General features: G+C 46.5%; 1 protein-coding gene across 5 annotated transcripts in view; it reads left to right on the forward strand.

Annotated features, from left to right (window-relative positions):
* Positions 1 to 12,349, forward strand: part of rgs12b (regulator of G protein signaling 12b) — a 52,073-nt gene that overhangs the window by 3,442 nt on the left and 36,282 nt on the right. For all 5 annotated transcript variants that reach the window (XM_034291166.1, XM_034291170.1, XM_034291167.1 and 2 more), the window contains 5 exons: positions 188 to 379; positions 669 to 908; positions 996 to 1,187; positions 1,848 to 2,576; positions 9,380 to 9,499. In XM_034291166.1, coding sequence (XP_034147057.1) covers positions 188 to 379; positions 669 to 908; positions 996 to 1,187; positions 1,848 to 2,576; positions 9,380 to 9,499 — 1,473 coding nt within the window. The remainder of the gene's footprint in view (positions 1 to 187; positions 380 to 668; positions 909 to 995; positions 1,188 to 1,847; positions 2,577 to 9,379; positions 9,500 to 12,349) is intronic.

Consider the following 12,349-nt stretch of genomic DNA (forward strand, 5'->3'; position numbering starts at 1 on the left):
ATTACACACCTTACAGAAGACTGAGGGCCAGGTAGATTACACACCTTACAGAAGACTGAGGGCCAGGTAGAGTACACACCTTACAGAAGACTGCGTCCCATGTCGCACCCTATTCCCTCTCTAGTGCCCTACTGAGGAACACTAACTACTCACTGTGTTGAAGGGATGTTTCTCTCCCACCCTCCAGGTGGAGGGGGAGGACTTCGGCCCGGAGCCCAGTGAAGGCATCCTGAACGTGGGTATGATGGTGGGTTATCTGGGCTCCATAGAGCTGGCCTCCACTGGCGCTAGTCTGGAGAGTGACAGTCTGCAGGCTATCAGAGGCAGCATGAGGCGACTACGGGCCGAACAGAAAATACACTCTCTGGTGCTCATGAAGGTACTGATAAATACACTCTCTGGTGCTCATGTAATGCATGACTGATTGTGATTATTGTTTCTCCCGGGTAATGCATGACTGATTGTGATTATTGTTTCTCCCGGGTAATGCATGACTGATTGTGATTATTGTTTCTCCCGGGTAATGCATGACTGATTGTGATTATTGTCTCTCCCGGGTAATGCATGACTGATTGTGATTATTGTTTCTCCCGGGTAATGCATGACTGATTGTGATTATTGTTTCTCCCAGGTAATGCATGACTGATTGTGATTATTGTCTCTTCCAGGTAATGCATGACTGCGTGCGTTTGTGTAGCGACAGGGGACAAGTCCTGGCCACTTACCCTGCTGAGAAGCTAGCTTTCAGTGCCTGTTGCCCCGACGACAGACGCTTCTTTGGACTGGTTACCATGCAGGCCACCTACGACGACGACGGTCGCTATGGCAACATTAACAGGGAGGAAGAGGGCGGGCTGAGGACTTCCTGTCATGTGTTCATAGTTGACCCTGAACTTTGTCATCACCAGGTACAGTTGGACAAATGGACAGAGTGCAAACTTATTTTTTTTGTAACGATTTTTCTCGATTGTTAATAAATATTTTTCTTCTTCCAGGTACATTTGGGCGTGGCCAGGAGGTTTGGGTTTGAGTGCACCCCTGATCCCGAGACAGGTGGCTGCCTAGAGTTCCCTCCGACCTCCCAGCCTCTGCTCCAGTTTGTGTCGGTGCTGTACCGGGACATGGGGGAGAACATTGAAGGGGTCCGGGCGCGGGCCTTCATAGACCCAGACAATGACCCCCAACAGGTATTCAGGACTCATCAGGTTACAGTGGGATGTCCAGGCGCCCGCCAAACACTAAATATGTAGAAGTATGTCCGTTTGCAGTTTATTTGAGATGTTCTTATATCTTGTATCTGTTTTTTTTACTGGCTTGGTTTATTTGGGGAGGCAGATACATAGTCATGGTTGTATTTAGTACAGGGTGACCCAGCCTGATTGGTCCAGGTTATTTGCTGCTCTTGGCCAGTGGAAAGAACTACATCTCCCAGCAGGCCTGAGGCCAGACAGGGTCCTTAATGCTTACGATGGACATGTAGGAGTTGAGTGGTTGTCCACTACAAGTTGGTCTGGCCTCACTGATGGATGTTATGGGTTTTCCACCTCCACACCACCTTCAATGAATTTTAAAGGACAGTGACACCTGTAATTTGGTGTTGAATAACAAAACTATATAGGTCGTTTTGAAGACATTAAACTCATATTGTCTTTGTCTTTTAAAGTAACAAAAGAAATCACTCTGATACTTGACAAAGATCTTATAATACTTATTGAATTTTGTTGAATCTGCCTTGTGCAGTTTTACATATTTGTGATTTCTCAGTTTAGCTAAAAAGACACAGACTCAATTTGAAATGATTTCAAGTATCTCTGATTGATAACTCTGATGCTTTATCTGGTCCACAGAACCACAGCACCAGCAGTAACAGTGACAGTGGCATCGGTAACTTCCTGCCAGAGGAGAAGAATAATAGAGTGTTATTGGTCGACCTGGGAAGCCACACCCACAACCCAGGACCACGTCACTGGGACAGCCCGCCTCCTCCGCCCCCCATGGCCATCGCTGGCCCCGCCCTCCCGCCTCCACCTCCCCCGCACCGCAACGGCTATCGCCTCGACCCCCACCTCGCCGATCTCCCTCACCCGCTCCCCCCCGCCGTCCCTCCCCGTGGGGCCCACCCTTCCCAACCCCCCCACCATCACTACCCTCCGGGCAAGGGGGAGCGCAGCCTGGCCCAGCCCCAGCACCACCAGTCCCAGCGCTGGCTGCCGGTGCACGTCCTGAGAGACTGGAGGCAGCAGGAGCAGGGCCGAGGAGGCGACGCCCAGGGGCAGGCTCACGGACCCGGGCTGTGGAGTGACCAGGAGTCCTACGCAGAGTCCACGGACGGCTGGTCTTCCGCCAACTGCAGCACCCTCCCGCCGCCCATGAGCAAGATACCGGCTGACCGCTACCGAGCCCCGATGCCCGCCGGGGAGCTGCCCCTGCCTCCCCCGGCCGCCCGGCTGACCACGCAGGGGGACGAGTGGGCCAAGAAGCTGTTTTGTGCCGCCGGCGGGGGGAGGCCCGGGGACGGCGAGAAGGGAGCGCAGGAGGGGAAGAGACGCGGCAACAGGAAGGACGGGGAGAAAAAGGTAAGGGTTGGGTTGTTTGTCAGATAAACACAGTGGGACCAAATGTCCCCGTGAGTAAAACCAGAAAACAAGGGTTTAGGGCCGAACAATTCATTTTAGAGTTAGAATTGGGGTTTCTTAAAAGATCCTGGCGTTGTTGGTTAAGTTTAGGGTTAAGGTTAGGCATCAATGTTACTTTATTGAGGTTAGGTTTAGATTAGGGTTAGGGTTAGGTTAAGGGTTAGGTTTAGGGTTAAGATTAGGGCAAGGGAGCATGCAATTTATATTTTCTGGTCCCCACGAGGATAGCCATACAAACTTGTGTGTGTGTGCGTTCATGGGTGTGTGAGCGAGCTCCACTCGTGTGTCTGTGGTCTGGACATTTGAGGCAGCGTGTTAGATGTGAACCCAACATGAGAACACCAGCACTGCAACACACCACATCAGTGGAAAATGACTCTGGACACGGGTGGTAGCCTTGCCCCTCCCTGTTCTCTCTCAGTATTAGTCTGTCCGCCTCTTTTGGCACATGCTCTCTTCCATCATTCTAGAGCGGGAGGTTTTTCCTAGAAACACAAATTGAGAGTTATAACCGTCTTATAATGTCTTTTCAACTGTCATAGTGGGTCAATTGAGAGTTATAACCATCTTATAATGCCGTTTCAACTGTCAGAGTAGTTAGGTTGAGAGTTATAACCATCTTATAATGCCCTTTCCACTGTCAGAGTGGGTCAGTTGAGAGTTATAACCGTCTTATAATGCCCTTTCCACTGTCAGAGTGGGTCAGTTGAGAGTTATAACCGTCTTATAATGCCCTTTCCACTGTCAGAGTGGGTCAGTTGAGAGTTATAACCGTCTTATAATGCCCTTTCAACTGTGGTGTGGTTATGATATTCACATCACACATCCTCTGTTAGACAGCGAATCTCTCAAGCTGTCAAAGTCACTCCACGTTCATGGCCCTCAGCGTTCATGGCCCTCAGCGTTCATGGCCCTCCGCGTTCATGGCCCTCCGCGTTGAAGGCCCTCCGCGTTCATGGCCCTCCGCGTTCATGGCCCTCCGCGTTCATGGCCCTCCGCGTTCATGGCCCTCCGCGTTCATGGCCCTCCGCGTTCATGGCCCTCCGCGTTCATGGCCCTCCGCGATGAAGGCCCTCCACGTTCATGGCCCTCAGCGTTCATGGCCCTCAGCGTTCATGGCCCTCCGCGTTCATGGCCCTCCGCGTTCATGGCCCTCCGCGTTCATGGCCCTCCGCGTTCATGGCCCTCCGCGTTCAAGGCCCTCCGCGTTCATGACCCTCAGCGTTCATGGCCCTCCGCGTTCATGGCCCTCCGCGTTCATGGCCCTCCGCGTTCATGGCCCTCCGCGTTCATGGCCCTCAGCGTTCATGGCCCTCAGCGTTCATGGCCCTCAGCGTTCATGGCCCTCAGCGTTCATGGCCCTCAGCGTTCATGGCCCTCAGCGTTCATGGCCCTCTCTCTTTTTCATGCAGTCAGTTATCCTCTGGATCTTGCCTTGACTCCGGTATCAAACGATCCATAATTGATGGACCAATGGGCACAGGTCCGATCTGCCGTTCCCCTCTGAGAACCACTTGGTTCTGTTCTCATGCTAAGTCCTCTAACCTGCTAAGTCCTTTCAACTGTCAGAGTGGTTAGGTTGAGAGTTATAACTGTCTTATAATGCCCTTTCATCTGTCAGAGTGGTTAGGTTGAGAGTTATAACCGTCTTATAATGCCCTTTCAACTGTCAGAGTGGTTAGGTTGAGAGTTATAACCGTCTTATAATGCCCTTTCAACTGTCAGAGTGGTTAGGTTGAGAGTTATAACCGTCTTATAATGCCCTTTCCACTGTCAGAGTGGTTAGGTTGAGAGTTATAACCGTCTTATAAAGCCCTTTCAACTGTGGTGTGGTTATGATATTCACATCACACATCCTCTGTTAGACAGCGAATCTCTCAAGCTGTCAAAGTCACTCCACGTTCATGGCCCTCAGCGTTCATGGCCCTCAGCGTTCATGGCCCTCCGCGTTCATGGCCCTCCGCGTTGAAGGCCCTCCGCGTTCATGGCCCTCCGCGTTCATGGCCCTCCGCGTTCATGGCCCTCCGCGTTCATGGCCCTCCGCGTTCATGGCCCTCCGCGATGAAGGCCCTCCACGTTCATGGCCCTCAGCGTTCATGGCCCTCCGCGTTCATGGCCCTCCGCGTTCATGGCCCTCCGCGTTCATGGCCCTCCGCGTTCATGGCCCTCCGCGTTCAAGGCCCTCAGCGTTCATGACCCTCAGCGTTCATGGCCCTCCGCGTTCATGGCCCTCCGCGTTCATGGCCCTCCGCGTTCATGGCCCTCCGCGTTCATGGCCCTCCGCGTTCAAGGCCCTCAGCGTTCATGGCCCTCAGCGTTCATGGCCCTCAGCGTTCATGGCCCTCAGCGTTCATGGCCCTCAGCGTTCATGGCCCTCAGCGTTGATGGCCCTCAGCGTTCATGGCCCTCAGCGTTCATGGCCCTCTCTCTTTTTCATGCAGTCAGTTATCCTCTGGATCTTGCCTTGACTCCGGTATCAAACGATCCATAATTGATGGACCAATGGGCACAGGTCCGATCTGCCGTTCCCCTCTGAGAACCACTTGGTTCTGTTCTCATGCTAAGTCCTCTAACCTGCTGCTTTGGAGGATATTTCCCAGAGGTCTGTTTAACGCTGTTCCGGTCCTGACCCTACAGCTGGCAGTTACGGTAGAATACGATGCAATCTGCCGCTTTGGGCCTCCAGGAATCGAATGATGAAGGTGGGAGGAGTCGTTTATCTCACTAGACTGTGTTTGCTAAATTGTTTTCTGGGTGATTCATTTTCTTGGTGATTGCTTTGTTTTCAAGTTATGCTGTTCACTGGACATTACTTTTCTCTGAATGTTGTGCTATGTTGGAGCCTGTGTTAGGTCTGTGCGTTTCAGTGTTTACTAGTGTTTTATTTGCTTAACCCAAAAAGTAATTTGATAATCAACTCTAGAGACCACTTCAAATTTAACGCTTCTGTTCCTTACTCAAAACTTTATTTTTCAACTTTTTGGAAAGAAAAGAAAAAGGTGCAGTGGTCTCTTAATTTTATGTGTATATGTACTATTTCCGTTTTGATGTTCAGACCTGCTCCTTAAATGATCAACTATCCAGTTAAAAAGCACCAGTCATTTGAAAGTTAATTCACTTTGGCCCCACCTCTGCTTTGGTCAAACATTTGGGGCTGAAATGTATTACCATTCTCCAATAAGATAGTTATTCTTAATGTATTTTTTATTTTCATTTTGTGTGTGTTTTCATTGTTTTACTACAGGGCTCTGCTTTAAAAAAGTCCTTGCCTCTCAGTTGATTTATTTTTATAAATAAAGGTCAATAAATAAAGATTTCAGTGAAACAAGTTTGGAAGGATGAACAAAGCACACAAGTATGTTGCTGATTTACCAATGTCCACAGGGGGGCAGTGTTTCACTCTACAACTCAAGGGCCTTTGTTGAGCATTGTTAGAACAACCTCTGTCCTGTGAATCTCGACAGGGGCACACAGTTAGTTCAGCAAACAAACGGGTCATTGTTTGTCAGTACATCCTAAACCCCATGAAGTGCACTTCTTTTGGCCCTAGCACTGTGCGCCCTGGTCTAAAGTAATGAACAAGATATAGGGGAACGTGGTGCGCTTTGGTATGCGGCCCACAAGTCTGCAGGCTAACCATCTGGTCAGAAGTTTAAGAACTTTAATGTCAAACGCAAATGTGTTTAAATACCCAATGAACAAACGAATACCCAATACACAAATTAATATTTATTCACCCCAATAACTGAATAATATTGCAGGTATGTTTCCAGCCAGGTGAATGTAGTTCTTTGTTTGTTTTGCCCCCGGAAAGGCTGACGATTTATCTTCAGAAGTGTGTCCTAAACATCACCCTGTTCCCTGTGTAGTTCTCCATGTCTCCCGGGGTCCTGTGTGTTTGGTTAATGTCTGTTGGATGACTTGACCCGGGTCTCCTGCTTCTTGTCACTGGGTAATGCTGAGGAATGTTTCAGACTATGTTGTGTGTCTCTTCTGGCAGCTGTGTGCCGTCTAGTAAACAGGAAGGATGCTTCCCCTCCCAGCTTGGAGAGACAGAGAGATCAACCCTACTGATACACACACACACACACACACACACACACACACACAGATCACCCGCTGGTATCCCGGCAACACTGCTGGCCATCTCGGTAGAAGGACTGTCGATCTGCAGCACCGGGAGTCTCACGCCCTGGCCTGTACCGACTGGCCCGTTGGGGCCCTGGTTGTGGCGTGTTGCTGACCAGGCCCAGCGAGTGGCTTCCTGGGTAGAGAGGGGCATAGTGGCCCGACTTCTCCGCAACACACACGCCATGTTGAACGTGCCATTCAGATGCAAGAAAGTGCAGATCTCATCCTATTTTTCATCCACCAGTATCTGTCCATCCCTCTCTGTCATCCACCAGTATCTGTCCATCCCTCTCTGTCATCCACCAGTATCTGTCCATCCCTCTCTGTCATCCACCAGTATCTGTCCATCCCTTTATATAATCAACCAGTATCTGTCCATCCCTCTATATCATCCACCAGTATCTGTCCTTCCCGCTATATCATCCACCAGTATCTGTCCATCCCTCTATATCATCCACCAGTATCTGTCCATCCCTCTATATCATCCACCAATATCTATTCATCCCTCTATATCATCCGCCAGTATCTATCCATCCCTCTATATCATCCACCCGTATCTGTCCATCCCTCTCTGTCATCCACCAGTATCTGTCATCCCTCTCTGTCATCCACCAGTATCTGTCATCCCTCTCTGTCATCCACCAGTATCTAGCCATCTCGCTCTGTCATCCACCAGTATCTAGCCATCTCGCTCTGTCATCCACTAGTATCTATCCATCCTTCCATCTGTCTCTACCAGTATCTATCATCCCAATATCTCTCTCCTCCACCAGTATCTATTCATCTATCTATCCTATCCTCTTCTCTTTCTCATCCACAATCATCCCTCTTCATCTCTTTATCATCCCTCTTTCTCCCTTTGTTGTGAATTGATCAGATAAATACTGAGAATTGTTGTCCTTTTCAGGAAGGGTTATTTTTACGTTGTCTGTGCTCCTGCTGGGAAGTGTGTTTGCGTGTGTGTGTGTGTGTGTGTGTGTGTGCGTGCGTGCGTGCGTGCGTGCATGCGTGCGTGTGTGTGTGTGTGGGGGTGTGTGTGTGGGGGTGTGTGTGTGTGACTCGTGCTCTACCCTCCAGTCAAACCACTGTCGCGTGTCTCTAATGGTCCTCTCTGGTTGTTTGTGTAATATTAAAGTAATTTGACATTGAGGTAAAGCCAGGCACTTTCCTGGCTTTACCTCAACCAGAGATGGGCTCAATTGACATTTTAGCTTTTAAGTCACAATACATTAAAAAGTATTGTATCGAATAAACTGGTCATTTCTAATAATAACATGCTAAAGCCTGGACCCTCATAACTATAAACCATTTTATGACGTTGTCTGCATCCATTCCAGAATCTGTAAGTTGCTCTGATTCTAAAATGAAGACATTTCTGACTGTGAGGTGGCATGAAGAGGGAATAACCGTGTGGGGTTAACCTCAAGTATGAGGTGACATGAGGAGGGTTTAAGCATGTAGAGTTAACCTCAACTATGAGGTGACATGAGGAGGGTTTAAGCATGTAGGGTTAACCTCAACTATGAGGTGACATGAGGAGGGTTTAAGCATGTAGAGTTAACCTCAACTATGAGGTGACATGAGGAGGGTTTAAGCATGTAGGTTTAACCTCAACTATGAGGTGACATGAGGAGGGTTTAAGCATGTAGGGTTAACCTCAACTATGAGGTGACATGAGGAGGGTTTAAGCATGTAGAGTTAACCTCAACTATGAGGTGACATGAGGAGGGTTTAAGCATGTAGGGTTAACCTCAACTATGAGGTGACATGAGGAGGGTTTAAGCATGTAGAGTTAACCTCAACTATGAGGTGACGTGAAGAGGGTTTAAGCATGTAGGTTTAACCTCAACTATGAGGTGACATGAGGAGGGTTTAAGCATGTAGAGTTAACCTCAACTATGAGGTGACATGAGGAGGGTTTAAGCATGTAGGTTTAACCTCAACTATGAGGTGACATGAGGAGGGTTTAAGCATGTAGGGTTAACCTCAACTATGAGGTGACATGAGGAGGGTTTAAGCATGTAGGGTTAACCTCAACTATGAGGTGTCATGAGGAGGGTTTAAGCATGTAGAGTTAACCTCAACTATGAGGTGACATGAGGAGGGTTTAAGCATGTAGGGTTAACCTCAACTATGAGGTGACATGAGGAGGGTTTAAGCATGTAGGGTTAACCTCAACTATGAGGTGACATGAGGAGGGTTTAAGCATGTAGAGTTAACCTCAACTATGAGGTGACATGAGGAGGGTTTAAGCATGTAGGGTTAACCTCAACTATGAGGTGACATGAGGAGGGTTTAAGCATGTAGAGTTAACCTCAACTATGAGGTGACATGAGGAGGGTTTAAGCATGTAGAGTTAACCTCAACTATGAGGTGACATGAGGAGGGTTTAAGCATGTAGGGTTAACCTCAACTATGAGGTGACATGAGGAGGGTTTAAGCATGTAGGGTTAACCTCAACTATGAGGTGACATGAAGAGGGTTTAAGCATGTAGGATAAACCTCAACTATGAGGTGAAATGAGGAGGGTTTGAGCATGTAGGGTTAACCTCAACTATGAGGTGACATGAAGAGGGTTTGAGCATGAAACCTGTGTTTATTTTTCACTCCAGGCTGGTCGGTTTCGCGGCCTGACTATGGGTTTTCCTCCCCTACCTCAGCGCTCCTCTGGAAGAAGATCCTTCGGCCGTTCCAAGCGCATCAGCCTGGCGCGCTCATTGGACGATCTGGAGGTAGGACACGTCTGCTTGAACTGTGCACGTATACACAAACACCAGGGCCCCGACATCTTACAACCAAACTACACACAGTAATCCCAACTATACCACAACACATGCTGGTGTTGTGGTATTTTTATGGTAGTGTTGTGGAATTTGTCATGGTAATGTTGTGGTATTTTTATGGTAGTGTGGTGGTATTTGTCATGGTAATGTTGTGGTATCTTTATGGTAGTGTTGTGGTATTTCTATGGTAGTGTTGTGGTATTTGTTGTGTTAGTGTTGTGGTATTTTTATGGTAGTGTGGTGGTATTTGTCATGGTAATGTTGTGGTATTTCTATGGTAGTGTTGTGGTATTTGTCATGGTAATGTTGTGGTATTTCTATGGTAGTGTTGTGGTATTTGTCGTGTTAGTGTTGTGGTATTTGTCGTGTTAGTGTTGTGGTATTTGTCGTGTTAGTGTTGTGGTATTTGTCATGGTAGTGTTGTGGTATTTGTCGTGTTAGTGTTGTGGTATTTGTCGTGTTAGTGTTGTGGTATTTGTCGTGTTAGTGTTGTGGTATTTGTCATGGTAGTGTTGTGGTATTTGTCATGGTAGTGTTGTGGTATTTTTATGGTAGTGTTGTGGTATTTGTCATGGTAATGTTGTGGTATTTGTCATGGTAATGTTATGGTATTTTTGTGGTAGTGTTGTGATATTTTGTCATGGTAATGTTGTGGTATTTCTATGGTATTGTTGTGGTATCTGTCGTGGTAGTGTTGTGGTATTTGTCATGGTAGTGTTGTGGTATTTGTCATGGTAGTGTTGTGGTATTTTGTCATGGTAATGTTGTGGTATTTCTATGGTATTGTTGTGGTATCTGTCGTGTTAGTGTTGTGGTATTTTTATGGTAGTGTTGTGGTATTTTTATGGTAGTGTTGTGGTATTGGTCATGGTAGTGTTGTGGTTTTAGTAATACTGGTGTTGTGGTATTTGTCATGGTAGTGTTGTGGTATTTTTATGGTAGTGTTGTGCTACTTGTTAGCCGAGGCATGCTGAATGAAGACAACCTTTATGTTCTGAATGGGATGTCTCTCTTTCTCTGTGTGGTGATTGTGATCTGTTCTAGCTCTGAAGTGTTTCCTGTGTTTCAGGCCCTGAATAAATGGCGCCCTATTCCCTACATAGTAGACTAGGTTTGACCAGGCCTTCTGGGTTTCCCTTTGGGTCCTGGTCAAAAGTAGTGTACTACCCAGGGTATAGGGGGGTGGTTAGGAGGTGAACCTGGGCCGGATAGGCAGACTCCTCCCCTCTTGTGTTGGGTGGGGTTTAATGGAAGTTATCGATGCCGTGGTGGATGTGATAAGACATTGTGTGGAGTCAGAAGTGACTGTGGGAAAAACGATTTGAGCAGAAGTCTTGGAACTAGACCTCTTAGAACTAAAACTCATAGAACCTGAATTAGTCTGTTCCCCTGTATTGTTTTATTCATCATATCTATTGTTGTTGTCTTGCACTCATTATGCCGTAGTCCATCTATTCATTTCATTTTACAATTGATTAAAAATCGGACTACCTGGTTAAATAAATTGAAACAAATAAAAACATTAAAAACCTAACACTGTACTGGGATTGTAATGAAGACGTACAGTTACATCAGTAACTTTTTAATGTAATGGGATTGTAATGAAGACATACAGTTACATCAGTAATGTTTTGGTGTAATGGGATTGTAATGAAGACGTACAGTTACATCAGTAACTTTTTAATGTAATGGGATTGTAATGAAGACATACAGTTACATCAGTAATGTTTTGGTGTAATGGGATTGTTATGAAGACGTACAGTTACATCAGTAACATTTTGGTGTAATGGGATTGTTATGAAGACGTACAGTTATGTCAGTAACATTTTGTTGTAATGGGATTGTAATGAAGACGTACAGTTACATCAGTAACATTTTGGTGAAATGGGATTGTTATGAAGACGTACAGTTACATCAGTAACATTTTGGTGAAATGGGATTGTTATGAAGACGTACAGTTACATCAGTAACATTTTGGTGTAATGGGATTGTAATGAAGACGTACAGTTACATCAGTAACATTTTGGTGTAATGGGATTGTTATGAAGACGTACAGTTACGTCAGTAACATTTTGGTGTAATGGGATTGTAATGAAGACGTACAGTTACATCAGTAACATTTTGGTGTAATGGGATTGTTATGAAGATGTACAGTTACATCAGTAACATTTCGGTGTAATGGGATTGTTATGAAGACGTACAGTTACATCAATAACATTTTGGTATAATGAGATTGTAATGAAGACGTACAGTTACATCAGTAACATTTTGGTGTAATGGGATTGTTATGAAGACGTACAGTTACATCAGTAACATTTTGGTGTAATGGGATTGTTATGAAGATGTACAGTTTCATCAGTAACAATTTGGTGTAATGGGATTGTAATGAAGACATGCACTTAAGTGTTTCAGTCTGGAGTCTGGATGGAAAATTAATTCTCTGATTCACACTTTTGATTCTCCCTTCGATACTGTATGCTCTCACGCCCCTGAGTCAATACTTGAGAGAACCACTATTTTGCTGCAATTTGAGCTGCAAGTCTTTTTGGGTCTGACTCTATTAGCTTTGCACATCATGATCCTTCAGCCTGCCTTTGAACATTCTTTATGGTGAAATGTCTCAATCTCAGGTTAGGTTGAACTTGAAGTCATATGCAGACACTTGTCTTGAGGTCTGGGCTTGGCTGGGCCTTTATAAGAATCTACATGTTGTTCGCCCACAAACCCTTTCAGTGTCATTACTCTTCTGTCTGTCCTGGATCATTGTCTTGCTAAGTGGTTTCACCTCAGCAGCAGTCC

This window comes from Esox lucius, chromosome 25, assembly GCF_011004845.1.
Source record: "Esox lucius isolate fEsoLuc1 chromosome 25, fEsoLuc1.pri, whole genome shotgun sequence".
NCBI classification, from domain to species: Eukaryota; Metazoa; Chordata; class Actinopteri; order Esociformes; family Esocidae; genus Esox; species Esox lucius.